The sequence below is a fragment of the Myotis lucifugus genome, unplaced genomic scaffold, assembly GCF_000147115.1.
Source record: "Myotis lucifugus unplaced genomic scaffold, Myoluc2.0 scaffold_898, whole genome shotgun sequence".
NCBI classification, from domain to species: Eukaryota; Metazoa; Chordata; class Mammalia; order Chiroptera; family Vespertilionidae; genus Myotis; species Myotis lucifugus.
Window position 1 is genome coordinate 82,715 of NW_005871946.1, and position 14,885 is coordinate 97,599.

Below are 14,885 nucleotides of genomic sequence, written 5' to 3' on the forward strand. Positions count from 1 at the left end.
CCTGAGGCAGGAGCAGGGATTGCACGGGGACCTGCACTGTGTCACGTCAGCAGTGCTCAGGCCCTGGGCCCCGCCTGGGGGCCCTCACTCCTGGGAAAGGGAAAGGCCTGCGCTGTGCATGGCCCCGGGGCAGAGCGCGGTCGTAAAAGACCTGGAGGAAGCGGAGGGGGCGGCCGGGGGCTTCCTGCGACCACGCGGCCGGATGGAGCCCCAGAGGGCAGGAAAACGAGTCCTCCTCCTGCTCGTGTTGCTGGCCCCCACGGCCGGGGCTTGAATTTCCGGGACGGGAAGCACCGAGGGGCACGGGCCTCCTTCCTGACTTATCTGCCTATGTATTGACTTTGGGTAGGATTGTCCTCGAGTCCCTAAAGCACAGATTTAGACCGTTCATCGCACTGAAGCAAAGTCCAGGGCGATTAATTATTATCTCGCCTCTCCGCTGTGTGTTCTGCGGTCCAGGTAGACCTGTCTGGCTGCCAGGGTGTCTGCCTTTGACTCGAGACCTGCCCTGGACTTTGTGACGCCCCCTTCCCTCCCAGGGCGCAGTCTCCGGAGCTGCCACAGAGCCCCGCTGTAAGAACCAGGCATTTGTCCGCAGGGGAGACGGTGGCCCCCTCCCCAGGGGCCCTGCAGCCAGCACTCTGCCCACTTCCCGCCTCCGCCCCTGGCTGCTCCGGGAAGCGGTGAGCGCAGACGACACAGACCTACTGTGTTTCTATAGGTTCTGCCCATCCGGCCTCCACCGGTGGCCGCGCCTGCACGAGGCGGCATAACCCCGAATACCTCGCGTAAGGGATGAACGCAGGGCACGTGCCTGGGTTGTCGGTTCGATCCTCGGCCCCGGTCGGGGTACGTGAGGGAGGCAAGCAATCCATGTGTCCCTCTCACGTCCGTGTTTTTTTCTCCCTCCTCCTCGCTCCTCTCTCTCTCCCCTCTCCCTCCCACTCTTTCTAAAAATCGATGGAAAAATATCCTCGGGTGAGGATTAACAACAACAAAAACGAATGAGTAATATTCCATTGCACGGACGGGCCGTGTTTTGCTTCTTCCCTCGGCGGACAGTAGGCTGCTTTCACCCCTTGGCGGTTATGCTATATGAATTATGAATCACGCTACTGTGAACCTGGGCTTACAGATATCTCTTTGAATCCTAGCTTTTAATTTTTTTGTGGGGGGAGTGAAGGCGGGGGATAGGTAAAAACCTATTTTTACTTTTTAAAAATGGCTCAGTGAAAGAAATACCCAATTCAGTCTTACTTTCTTGGTCTCACGATGAAAGGTTGTAATCACGGCACACGAAGCCACCACATTTGTGTTGCTGCTTTATGTCCAAACAGCTCTACGTGGGAAAGACGGAGCCCGTGCGGTGGGGGCTCGTGAGCGTGGAAGATTAATCGTGTGCCAGAAAGGCATTTCAGTTGACTGTGGAGTTATATTTGCACAAGGTTTTACTTGCTTAGAGGTCAACAAAAATAGCTCGCCGGCCGAACATGATCCCGGCTGAAAATACTTGTGCAGGCTGGACGCGCGGTGCGTGTGCGGATGGAGACGTGTAAGAGCTTTGGCATTCGCGCATGCGTTCAGCAACCGCCGGGTACAGCGCCGCACAGAGCAGTCCCCCTTTCTTACCCGCGCCGAGTCCTCTGCCCCCCAGACGTGTGGGTGGGGGCTCCCCTGCTCAGCACCCCTCCCCCCCCCCACACCGGCTGGGTGTCCCACGGTTCTTTGAGCTCTGGCGTGAGAAAAGGGTGGGAGTCGGGGCAACGGGGAGGGCCGCGCAGGGCGAGGGGAGGCATGGAGTTGTGTGCTCTCTGAGGGTGCCAGCTCCCAGCCTGAAACCCTATCCCCCAGCCCAGAAGCTCTCTGAACCCCATGATTTTAAGAACCAAAGGCATTTTATTATTATTATTTTTTTAATCCTCGCCCGAGGATATTTTTTCCATTGACTTTTATAGAGAGAGTGGAAGGGAGAGGGAGAGACAAAGAGAGAGAAACTTCCATGGGAGATAACATCGGTTGCTTGCCTCCCGCACACGCCGCATCCCGGGCCAGGGATTGAGCCTGCAGCTGAGGCGTGTGCCTTGCCCAGGAATCAAGCCTGCGACCCTTCCGTCCGGGGGCAACGCTCGAACCACCGAATCAAACCGGCAAGGGCCGAACTCCATTTTGGAGGGTTTTATACAAATTTCACTGCATAGACACGATGGAGGAAATCACCTCTGCTGGTGATTAACGTCAGCCCCCAGCCCATCTCTCCCCAGGAGGCCAGGAGGGTGGGACTGAACGCTCCGCTGTCATGTGGTCGGTGCCCTGAGCCACCTGCCCCCTTCGCATGGCTTCCTGGGGGCCTCGTGTGCATAAACTTGGGTGTGGGCGAGGAGCGAGCTCCAGTCACAAAAGAGGCTCCGTTCACGTGTATAAAATGGCTGCCGTGGTTTCAGGAACAGCCGAAGGCCGAACGTTAGGAGGAAGTTACCCGGTGCAGGGACCTGGGCCCGTGGAGGGGGATTTTATATGTCTTCTTATTTTCTCACAACCTCACAAGTGCCATCTATTTCACTCTCCTCGGGGGCGAGTCTGCTCTTACCCACTATCACCCGTGGGGGTTAGCTGTGTAAGCAGGCCCGCCCACCCGCCTCCCAGGTGAGAGTGTGCCTGGGACAAGCGGGGACGACACGGGAGCCGCTGCCTGGGAGAGACGCCGGCGGGGTCCCCGCGGGGCGCACAGCTCCCGTGCGTCCTGAACACACCACGCAAGGGAGCCTCTCTCCAGGGGCCAGACTCAGGGCGTGCAGCGGCCCCGGGGGTGTCGGCACTGCTGTCTAGTTAGAGCGGGCGCTGGGCGAGGCTGCGGGCGCAGCAGGTGGCGAGCAGGGTGAGGTGGGGCCTCGGCCTCGGCCGGGCTGGGCACGGCCTCTGCCTGGCTCCGTCGGTGGAAGAGACTCTCCCAGGATAGCTCATGAGCCAACCCCGAGCTATTTTCGCTGCCCGTCCATCCCTCTGAGAGCCGGCGGCCTCGGTGTGCTGAGGACAGTGAGGCCAGATGCACTTGGGAGCTGAGGTCAGATGAGCTGCCCAGTGAGATATTTGGGACAAAAGTCGGCAGCTCGTTTTAGGTCGGCCTGTTCCAGGAAGGAAGGGAGCTGTGAATAACCACTCACCGCCGTGCGGTGTGACCTATATTTGTGCGGTCAGTGCACCCTTAGAAACGTGTGCGAAGGGAAGCAGAGTTACAAAACCACGCTCCCGTCCCCCCAGCGCTCCTGCCCAGGTGCCTTCTCGTGGCAAGTGTTTTGGCGTCGGGTTTGCAGCGAAGGGACACTTAGTGTTCACGTAACGCCCGGTTATTTGATTCTCCCAATCAAAGGTGATTGATTATCGATCCTCATGGGCTCGCCGCCCCGTGGACCAGCCCACGGAGGGTGAGCCCGTGGAAGGTCTGCAAGGAGAGAAGGCCCCTTGGGAATATCTTAGAGCGGGAACAGCTTAAAGACGGTGGAGAAATACGGTCTTTGGAACCGATTCTTTCAAACCCCAGTTTGGACGATTCCACTCCGAGTCCCCCTCAGACTGTATCAAAGTTCAGATAAAACTCGGGAATCAGGAGGCTCTTATCTCAAAACATACAACGCTGATGGGCCCACAGGGCGTTTTAAAGTGTGTCCCACCCTCGGGACTTTAGATTCTTTAAAGAGTTTTGTGTTTGCTCCGAGCAGCAGAACAGGCACGTGTGAAGCCAGCCGACGCGGTGGTGGGTTTGCGTGTGGAGCGTATCGCCCACGAGGTGCAGGGCCGGGGCCTGGCGGGGCCGAAGGAGAAAGTCGTCCGGGAGACCTGCTCGGAGGGGAGCCGGCGCTCGCTGTGAGCGCCTGTGCTGCGCCCCCACTCGGGCGTCCAGCTCACTTTTTTGATATTTCCTTTGAACAATGTCAGCATCACCACGCGCTCTGGGAAGCCCGGGGCAGAGAGGGGAGCAGAGGGGAGGACGGGAGACAGGCCGCCCCGGCGCTCAGAAGCACCAGGGAAATAACTCAAGTGGGAATCCGCCCGAGGGGACCGGGGCTTTTTCTTGGGAGAAATCTGTCAGCCAGAACCGGCTTCCTGCCTGACCCCGGGCCGGTGAGAGTGATGAATCGGCCTTTGTGTGCGCGGGCTTTCTCCTGTGTGTGAGCAGGGGCGCCGTGGCCGCGTGGCGTGCCCCCGGGTGCACATGGAAGTCGCTCGACGGTGACGGTGAGTGGTGCCCACCCCCCGAGGCCGGAGAGGCCTGGTAGAGAGAAACCACGCCGTTCGCGGCGGGGTCAGGGCGCAGGGACCGAGTTGGGTTCCGGAGCTCACGTACAGCTGCGACTCGTCAGCTGAATGTGAGTGGAGGACACGAGTGGCTTTAGGATGGATACATACATTCCAGACCTTTCCTGGACCCCCGATCTGCGGACGTCAGTATAACTTGTACCTTTCCTCGTAAGAGGAGCCCCGCCCCCCGCCCCGGGTCTCAATAACTGTACAAGGCGTTTGGTCCCCGGTTGGCAGCTGGCTCTCGGGGCTCAGCCATCAGCCATGAGGGGCTTCCTGGGTTTATGGGTGACAGCTCATCTCGGGGGACACACACACACGCACGCGCACACACACACACACATGCACACACACATGCGCACACGCCTGTGGGGGCAAGGGGACTGTGGGTGGGTGCCCCGTCCCTCCAAGGTCCTGGGTTTCTGTCAGCCCCTCTTTCCCACTTACCCTCCCCTCCTGCCCACTCCTGCCCCCAGGACTCGGCAAGAGCTCTGCCTGCTGACTGGGGTGTCCTCCCATGTGATGCATTAAATATTAATGCTGTGGTAATTATTAATTATTAATTCAGCACTTTTATATCTGGCCACGGGATTAATATTTGACTGCTCATAACCTGACCTATAGCAGTGCCGGCGTCTCCCCTCACGGGCTGGGAATGCTGGACCCCCGAGCTGGCTTCACCGACTCGGACTCGGGGTCCTATCCCACCCCCCACCCCCTTGCAGCCCGGAGCTCTGGCCCCCCGTCCTCTCCTCACAGCACGTGCTCGGGGCCTCTGTGCTCGGCGTCAGCAGCCCCTGCACCGCCAGGCCGCCAGCTGTCTGTGCTTCCGTCCCCTCCTGTCCCTCTGTCTGTCCTCGGGGCCGTGTGTGACCTGTCAGAAGCCGCCCAGGCAGGTGTCAGCCTTTGCTTTTGTCCTGCCTCGCTGTGCCCTTGCACCTGAGACGTCTGTGCAGGGAGCAGGAGACAAGGAGGGCCAGGGTTCTGGAGAGTTCTGTGAGCTCATTCATTGAGCACGCACCTGGGGAGCTCCAGTGGGGAGCTGCCAAACCCGTTTTCCAGTCCCAGGCCTGCTCCTTCGCACGGGCTGCTCCGTTCCTCCCGGCCTTTCCGCGGCCAGGGCGCCGGGTTAATAGTCACCTTCAGATTGCGCGCTGAGGAATGGAGGGGCGAGGACTAATAAATAACGCGCTCGAGTGTTTGCTGTGCGCCGGGCTCCGCGACGGAGCAGATAATAACTAACCCACCGCTCACGCCCCCCCGTCCCCCGCCCCCCCAGGTGCCTTTGTTCACCCCCAGCGGGAAAACAGAAACCAGGGGCCCCTGGGCCAGGGCTGGGTCAGCACGTGACGCGGCTGCTCTCCGACCCGCCAGTGCGGAGCAGGCGCCTCTGGGAGGTGGAGGGTCTTGCTGTCATGAGCTCGGGGCCCCTTGTTTGTTAAGTGGGTGTCACATGGGGCCGTTAGGGGAACAAATGAGCCCGAATACGTGACCAGCCATGTGCTGCCGCAGAGTCACCTCAGCTGTTATTTACCGAGTTGTTAAAAAGTGACAGATCTGGAAAACACAGAAAAATGGGGTCAGTGTTATTGCAGTGTATTGGGTTACCAGTGAGCGAAACTAACTCGGCCGGAGCACGATTATTCCACGGCTGTCGGAATGTTGGACAAAGCTCCCAGCAGGAAGCAGCCGGGCCACGCACAGCTGCCCGAGCCCGACTCCCACCCCGGCTCCCAGCTCCCTCCCTGCTCCCTCCCTGCCCAGGCCCTTTCCTCCACCCCAGAGTGTGCTGGGTCTCTGGCCTCCCCACGGATTAGCAGGTTCTCCGGAGAGACGGAACCAACGGAACCCACGGGGTATGCGTTTACAACACACACGTGCCACATACACATGGTATTTAAGGAATTGGCTCACGTGGTTGGGGAGTTGCAAACCCAAACGCTGTAGGATGGGCCGGCAGCCTGGACAGCCAGGCCGGAGCTGCAGGGAGTCTGAGGCAGAATCCCCTCTTGCCGAGGGGACATCAGTCTTTTCTCTGAAGGCCTTCCACTGATGGGGGAGGCCCGCCCACATCGGGGAGGCCTGGGCAGCACTGCCTAGAACCCGTGCCTTTGACCGTGTCTTGGTTCGTGTTCTAGCCAAGATGAAGCATAAAATGATGGACCCGAGTCTCCACGTGCACATCTCTGTCTGGCGTTCTCTCTCGTTCTTAAAGGAGCTCTGGGTGCCGTCCTTGCTTCTCTCCCTGTGGCGGCCACAGGCTCCCTCCCGTGAAGACTCCTCTGGCTCTCAGGCCATGGCGAGGGCAGAGGAGGGGCAGCTGGAGGTGCCCGGCCACACACTGAGCCTGTCTGCCGTGGCTCTCCTGGGCCAGGGCTAGGGTCATCGTTGGGTGTTGCCCCGTCCCTGTCTGCCTGCTTGATTTTCAGGGAAGGGGGATCCTGACTGGCCTACTCAGGGCTCCGTGTCCACCTGTGATCTGGCCAGCTGGACCAGGGTGGTGGGCCCAGAGGCCAGGGTCATGGGGTCATGCTGGGCAACTATGGCTGAGGGTGGCCCACCCACCCCAATGGCCCCAATGGGCATGTGCGCTGAGCCGATAAAGGGTGTCTCCTGTACAGGCAGGTGGAAATGAAGTCGGGCTATAATGATTGAACTGCCTCTGGAGTATCCATCAGTGTGAATAAATGTCGTAGGCATCCATCCTCACTGAAATGTATGCTTCTCTGTTTTGCTGCTGTGTCCTCAGATGATAGTTTTCAGTGCTTTGGAACCTGGTCGCTAAGGTGCACATTTGGGTGTGACCCCTCACTGCTACTAACGTTTCTTTTCCACTTTGCCTTTTTAATGCCCAGAGAATGATATTGACCTCGAAGGTCTGGTGAATGATATGAATACATCTTTGGAGAGTCTGTGCCCATCTAGTAACATGCAGTCCGAGACGGTGCCCCTGCGCCAGAACGGCCAGCACACCCGTGGCCAGCCGCCACCTGCAGGAGCAAGGCCCGCGGAGCCGCAGGCGTCTGCGCAGCAGAAGGTGCAGCGTTCCCAGCCCATGCACATCCTGGCTGTCAGGTGGGAGCCCGGGCCTCGCGGGGATCGCGTGGGGGCAGAGCTGCTGCTCTCTGCTGGTTACGTGGTGATGGGGTGACGGGGGTGGCCTCGGGGGACCCACGGGCAGATACAAGCCTCTTCCCCGTGTAGCGTGACTGCACTGGGCAGGGCTTGGTACCTGGTTCAGCTTAGATGACGTATTGAGCCGGGCGCGGGGCCAGGTGGGAGGATGTCAGGGAAGCCGTCAGAGGAGAATGCTCTGGAAAGAATGAAGTGGCCGGGCAGTCAGTGGAGGTATCCAGGCCTCACTGCCCAGAGCAGGGTCCAGGACCGGGGGCCGTGGCATCGCCCCGGCGCCTGCCAGAATGGCACCACCTCAGACATGTGACGAACCCCCAGGGAGTGAGTGGAGGAGCCTCTGTGGGAAGACGGGGCTGGAGGGAGGGACCGGAGGAGAGTTCCTTGCAGAGGACGGTAGGTCTCTGACCTGGGTGAGCCCAGGAAGGGGGAGAGCTCGCGGCAGTGGAGCTGCTCCCCGCTGGCAGGATTCCCTTCCTCTCAGGTGGACACTGTCCCCTTGTAGGTCACACCGGGTTTCCCTTCGCACCGTCCTTGGACAGGCAGCAGGGACAGGGTGCTAGTGAATGAGCCTCCACCCAGGCAGACCCTGCATGAGTCCACTTCTGGGCGGAACCTCAAATAGGCCGGCACAGCAGCAGCGGGGGTGGTGGCTGCCGGCAGGGGAGGGCGGCCACGGGCACGGGGCCCAGCCTGCATGATGAGCGCGTCCTAGGGACGCGGTGTGCGGCGGGGCCCGCGTCAGCAGCACCGTGTTGCACACTGCAAAGGTGGGGTAACAGGTATAAGATCCCAAACCTTCCTTCTGTGAGAGGGCCAGCTGAGCGCTTCCTGGGCAGTGCCCGTGCTTCCTGCGCGTGCCCTGCACTTCCTGCAGGCGCCTCCCTCTTCCTGCGTGGGCTTTGGTTCAGTACCGAGCACTTCTGTGCGTGCCCAGCGCTTCCTGTCCGTGCCCCCGCCTTGGCTGCCTGCTTCCGGTATGCTGCCGGACACTTCCTGTGCGTGCCCAGAGCCTCCTGTGCGTCCCCTGCGCTTCCAGGGGTGCCTGTGCTTCCTGTGCGTGCCCTGCATTTCCTGTACATGCCCCCCTTTCGTGCGTGTGTGCATGTGTGCGTGTGTACATGTGTGCATGTGTGTGTGCACATGTGTGTGCGCTTCCAGCACAGTGCCAAGCACTTCCTGTGCACACCTGTGCTTCCTGTGTGTGCCCTGCATTTCCTCTACGTGCCCCCCCATTTCGTGCATGTGTGAGTGTGCGTGTGTGTGCATGCGTATGAGTGTGTGTGTGCGTGTGTGCATGCATGTGTGAGTGTGCGTGTGCGTGCATGCGTGTGTGAGTGCGTGTGTGCTTGTGTGTGCATGCGTGTGTGTGTGTGCGCGTGTGTGTGCGCTTCCAGCACAGTGCCGAGCACTTCCTGTGCACACCTGTGCTTCCTGTGCGTGCCCCCACTTCTGGTGCTTGCTGCTGCTTTGCGTGCTCTGTGCTTCCTGTGCATGCCCTGCGTTTCCGGTCCTGTGCGTGCAGGTCACTTCCGGTGTGTAGTGTGGGGCCCCCGTTTCCCAGGGGTGTAGGTCTCCACGGGTCTGTGAGGCGAGTGGCGGGGTGGCCCTCAGAGCCCAGGTGAGGAAACCAGGCCCGGGGTGTGACTCGGCCCTCGGCGCGTGGGGAGCCCAGATGCAAGCCCAGGCCCAGGGCCCTGAGCGGCGGAGACGCAGCGAGCATCGTGCTGGGTCCCGGGCCCAGGTCAGGGTCCTCGCCGACTCCAGGGCGTTGTCACCAGGATTGTGGAGGAGTGGAGGGCTTCCCCACCAGGGCCAGGTGGCCTGAGGGAGGAGTGGGCTGCGGTGGAGCAGAGGGCGCGTGTGGGACCCCGCCTGTCTGCTCTGTCTCCCCGCCCTCCACCCCCCGAGTGTCTGCTCCATCTCCCTGCACCCCCCACCCCCAGTGTCTGCTCCTTCCCCATGGCCCCCCGGTTTGTCTGCTTGGTCTTCACGCCCCGCCCCCTGAGTGTCCCCTCCATCTCCACGACACCTCACCCCGGTGTCTGCTCCGTCCCCGCGGCCCCCTGCTTGTCTGCTTGGTCCCCACGGGCCTCCTGCAGCGGGGGAGGGCTGTCCTCCCTGCACCCCCCACCCTGGGTCTCTCAGCCGTTGTGATGTCCCTTAGCTTAGCTTTGGACAGTATTTGTGAACTGCTGTAAAGTCAACTCTCAGACATCATTGATGGAGGCGAAACTCACATCACATGAAAGGAAGCACTTTGAAGGAAGCTCACAGTTGAGGGACACTCAGTGCACGCCCAGCGTGTGCGTGACCTCGCTCTGGCTGCAGGACACTTCCGTCCTCAGGAAGTCCTCCCCCGTCAGCGCGCCCGTCCGCGCTCACAGCCCCGGCCACCGCCCCTCAACAGCCTTGCTGTGGGTTCATCTGTTCTGGACATTCCACTCAGTGGAACCCTGTAACATGGGACCTTATGTATCCAGCCTTTTTCATTGAGGATAATGTTTTGTTTGTTTGTTTGTTTTTTAAGATTTTATTTTTAAATTCAGTTTTAGGTTCCTAGCAAAATTCAGAGGAAGATACAGAGATTTCCTGTACACTCCCCTCCCCCATCGTCAACATCCCCACCAGAGGTATTGTTAATATTTGTTATAATCGATGAATCTGCCTTAACACGTCATCATCACCCAAAGTCCCTCTTACCCGTTAGGGTCCCTCCTGGTGGTGGACGTGCTGTGGGTTTGCACAGATGAATGGCCACATAAATCCATCTTTAAAATCTCACACACAGTATTTTTACTGCCTTAAAACACATAGGACTTTTTAAATGCTCAGGAAAGCCTACTAAAGAGGAGGTTTTGTGAACAACTGGAGCGTTAGAACGTCAGCATCTCCTACTTGGAGTCAAAACCAAGTCACATTGTTGGGCCCCTGGTTCCAGGTCTGGGCAGGAAGGCACTGAAGGTGGGCGTGTCTGGGCCAGGGACACATGACAGCTAGACGTCCGCCCAGGCAGAAGCTGTCACAGGGAGAGGGAGACTTGTCAGCAGGGAAACGAACCCGCTGGCGGGGTGTCGGGGTGGCGGCTGTCACGTCTTCCAGGCGCCGGGCTCCCTTGTGCCGTGGCAGCACGCACGGTGGACGTGGGCATCCCTGCTGGGGCCACGTGGCACGGCCGCCTGGGCCTGCAGGACCCGGGGAACCTGTGCGAGGGTCCCCGTGTCTGTTTCTGTCCTGGCGCACCGCCCCCTCCCCATCCCCCCCAAGAAAGTGAATGGACCATTCATGTAGCCAGATTGTAAAATGAGCGAGAGAGTGATGGGAAGACAGTCTGCAGGAGCGGTTCCCCTCGGGGTCTGTGCAGAGAAGGACGGGAATGCCCAGCGGGGACAGGGACCAGGCGGCCCCCGCAGGGCAGCGCCTGGACAGGGAGCGGGCTCCCTCCCAGCAGAGCCCGGTGCCTGTGGGCCGCCGCTGCCCGCAGGATCCCTGGGGCGAGGAAACACAGGGCACTTTGCACTGTTCTCGCTTTCACTTTGAACTTGGTTTTTCTGCTGTTTTCCTAATTACATCTGATTCATCATCTGTGTATGTTTTGCTTGGTTGTATGACAAGTGAGGCTTGTGTTCCCGGGAGGAGGGAGCTCTGGAGAGACGCCAAGGAGAGGGCGGTGCAGTGCAATTAGGAAGTGGCTCTCGGTGGTGCGAGTGGGTGCAGCAGGGCATTCCTGGGAGGGCACCGGCCCGGGCTTCTGTGCTTCAGGGTGGACGGCCACGTGCAGCATTGCTTTCCAATTAGTTCAGTTTCAGCGGCCTCTTTGTGTAACTAAGCTTTGAGATGAGGGTGCAGGAAGTCTCTTGGAATATTTGTATTGGTCAGAGAAGTGCTCATTCAAGGTCATCGGAAAGCAGTTGTTATGCTTGTGAAAATGCCCTTATTCACAAAACCTCTCCGCATGGCAGGTCTTCCTGGAACAGAAGTGCTGAAGGCACCGTCTGCGACGGGCGTGTGCGCAGCTCTTCTCGCCTGGGTCGGGGAGCCTTTCCCCTGTGAGTCTGAGATGGTAGTTTTTTCCAAGTGTTTAATTGTGGCAAAATACACATGCCATAAGCTTGACCATCTGGACCATTTTTAAGGGTACAGTTCCAGTGTTACATATCTTCACATTGTCATTCAACCAATCTCCAGAACTTGGCCATCTTGCAAAATTAAAACTGTCCCCATTCAACACGAACGCCCCATCTGGCCTCCCCGGGCCCCAGCACCCACTTTCCACTTTGTGTCTCTGAGTTTGCTGAGGATTGAGCTCATACAGGATTTGTCTTTTTGTGACTGGCTTCTTTCAATTAGCAAAGTGTCCTCAAGGCTCATCCATGTCATAGCATGTGTCAGAATGTTGTCCCTTTTCAAGACTGAATACTATCCCCTTTTTATGGATGGACCCCATTTTGCCATCCATTCATGCGTCGATGGACACGCGGGTTGCTTCTGCCTTTGACTGTTGTGAATAGTCCTGTTGTGACCACCCCGTATTTACTGACCTATTCGAGTGCCTCTATGTCTTGCGTGGGACTGCCGGGTCGTGTCGGCGGCAGCTTTTAACCAGTGGTCATCTCTCCTCCCAGGCGCCTGCAGGAGGAAGACCAGCAGTTGAAAACCTCGTCGCTGCCGGCCATTCCCAACCCTTTCCCAGAGCTCGGCAAAAAGGAGAGCTCCTCTGCGCTCGCGGCAGGCTCCGGCTCGGGCTCGGGCTCGGGCTCCGGCTCGGGCTCGGGCTCGGGCTCGGGCTCGGGCTTCCTGCCGCCTCCAAGCCAGCCCCAGCCCCCGGCGAAGACGGTGAGTGGGCCCCGGGCTGAGCACAGGCTGCTGGCCATGGGCAGGCACATGGGCTTCTTCCTGCGGGAAGAAGGGAGAGACAGATCTTCTCTCTTAGTTCTTTTCCTCTGGCAGTTACACTTGTTGCCTTGTACGACTTCTTAACTTATTGACCAAAACTTCATTTATTAAGTCAGCGGTGTATCGATATGTTTTAGGAGTCTCATAAAAGTGATTTTTAGAGTCACAGCAGTTTGCTTCTGAAGAATGAATGTTAGTTTTCTGAACCATTTCACCACCACATTACGTGTGACCCAGTCATGGGGGGTAGACGAGGGGTTCGGGCTGGGCTCTCTCGGGCCCCTGCCCGGCAGTGAGCAGGAAGGCGTCCACGTTACAGTCCGAGCTGAATGTGATCTGCTCGGGGAAGGAGTTTCACTTCTTGAACCAGTAGTTTCTCCGCTAAAGGAGGCTGTGCCGTGTGAATTGTGCGCCATCTCCGGGGGGGTGGGGGGGAAAGCTGAGGCACAGAGTGTCAGTCACGTGCCCAAGGTCAAGGCACCAGTAATCAGCTCGTCAGGGATGGGCTGGCGGCTCTGTCCCTCCTGGTTGGCAGGGCCTGGGCCAGGGTAGGTCCCAGGCTCAGAGGGAGGCCCAGGGATGTCCTGTTTGTGTGTGTTGGGGGATTGGAGGAGTAAGTATAACATAACCGCCATGACCACGGCGCTTCTGACGCCCACCAAGGGCTCGCTGTGTGCCAGGCACTGCTCTCGGTGGCTTATTTTTTATTTGCTTATATGTCTATTTCCCAAAACAACCTAAGAGGTAGGTGTAAGTGTTCTCTCTCTGTAGCAGGGAAACTGAGGCCCAGCTCTAAGTTGGTGGAACTTAGATGGGACCCAGTGTGAGTGTGAGATTTGGGGTGCATGCTGACCTCAGGCTCCAGAGCCTCTGATTTTAACTGGGCCCTGATGTTCTTTCTTTTCAGCAAAAGTGTTTCAGAAGTTCCTTTGCCTTTTCTGCTAGAACCGTTCCCTTCTACTCTCTCGGTATTTTTCCACGTTTGCCGTGAAGGGAGATGTCCCACAGTCCCTGTTCTCTGAAAACCCTCCCGTCCCGTGCGAGGCAGGGGCGGGCTCGCTGTCAGGAAGGCGTTTCTCCTGGTGCTCCCGGCTGCTGAGCTCTGCCCCCGTTCTGACCTCACGCCTCCAGAGCAGGCCGCGTTGTCCCCCATCAGCACTGAGCGAGTGAGGTCAGGCCCGTCTGGAGCCGAGCTGCCAGGCCACGGCCCTTTGTCACATGCCTGCAGCCCATTCGGGACGTCTGCCTCCCTGGTGACCTTCTGCTTCAAATAAGGGTCTAGACAAGCTGTCTGTGGATTGGTCACTGGGGCTGTTTACAAAGTTACTCATCCTAAAATAAGGCCGTGAAAATACCATCTGGCTCTCGCGGCGGCTGGCAAGCCCCTGGCCTCCACCCCCACGGACTGTCCAACTCGAAGGAGAGTCAGGAAACCCAGGAATTCGGCCTGCTGCTTTTCTTGGGTTGGCGCTCGCTGCCCATGAGAACATGGTGTTGGTGTCTGTGTTTCTGTCACACAGATTCCTCCGGGCCCTGGAGACCCGCAGGCATGGAGCGAGCTGCAGGTTGTGTTCTCGGAGGGGCGGGTGCTCTTCCTCCGCGGGCTCTGACCTGATCTTGTGCAAAGCGGGTGGCGTTGGCCCTGTGGGTCGTGGTGGGCAGGCGGCCGCGGGTTCCTGCCCAGCCTGGGACTGCGGTGGGCAAGGAGGTGGGGCTCCTTCTGTGCCACACGCCTGAGGGACAGGGGACTTCGATGTCCTGCCTCTGCACACCAAGTACGAGGAAGCAGCCTGGTCACCCTCTCCTGGGCGCAGCCTGCAGGCCCGCTCGGAGAGAGATGCGCTGTTTGGGCTTCCTCCCGGGGCAGGGCAGGGCTCTGCGTCATGTGCTCTCAGCTGCCTTTGGCTGCAGGAAACTGGAGGCCCTATTGGCTGCAGGGGGGAGGAAGTGCACTTCTTGTGCCTGAGATCCGGGCAGGAGGCAGAGGCCCTGGGCAGCCGGGCTCCATGATGTGGAACCGGGGTCCCCTCCGCACGGAGGCCTGTCCCGCACACGGGAGGGGGCCAGCGCCCCACAGACATGACGAGGTGGAGAGGGAAACGGGCGTGTGTATGTGGGCGAGCCAGCAGGGGGTAGAGTCGGGTCTTGGTGCTCGACGCAGGGCCAGGCACATTCAGAGGAAGCAGGGGACGCGCGTGAGTGGGCCAGCTGCCTGGGGACAGGAGGGGAGGAGGGCCACGGAGGGGCTGGAGAGGAACGCACAGGAAGCCCCGATTTCTGAAGTCGGGCGAGCAGTGCACACTCAGGAGCGCTCCGGACCACGTGGCCGGGCGGGCCTTCCAGCCAGTGAAGGTCCTCGCGCAGCCGCACGGGGACTTGCTGCAGCAAGTTTTCCCGTTTGTTTTGTAAACACAATTAGTCACATATTTTAACCCCATTATTAATAGGGCATAAATATTGTCTTCGCTCCAAATCAGCTCTTCTCTCTTTGCTTAATTTTAAAAATTAATTTTCTGGAAGTGAATTAATTGCCTTGCGTAGGGCTTTGACAGGCATTTGCT

The 14,885-nt window shown here is 59.1% G+C and overlaps 1 protein-coding gene across 7 annotated transcripts in view; it reads left to right on the plus strand.

Annotated features, from left to right (window-relative positions):
* GRB10 (growth factor receptor bound protein 10) overlaps positions 1-14,885 on the plus strand; it is a 56,497-nt gene that overhangs the window by 17,707 nt on the left and 23,905 nt on the right. For 5 of the 7 annotated variants that reach the window (XM_023747521.1, XM_023747522.1, XM_023747523.1 and 2 more), the window contains 3 exons: positions 7,152-7,371; positions 9,978-10,061; positions 12,054-12,264. In XM_023747521.1, the coding sequence (XP_023603289.1) occupies positions 7,152-7,371; positions 9,978-10,061; positions 12,054-12,264 (515 nt within the window). The remainder of the gene's footprint in view (positions 1-7,151; positions 7,372-9,977; positions 10,062-12,053; positions 12,265-14,885) is intronic. The other 2 variants (XM_023747524.1, XM_023747527.1) reach the window with 1 other exon arrangement.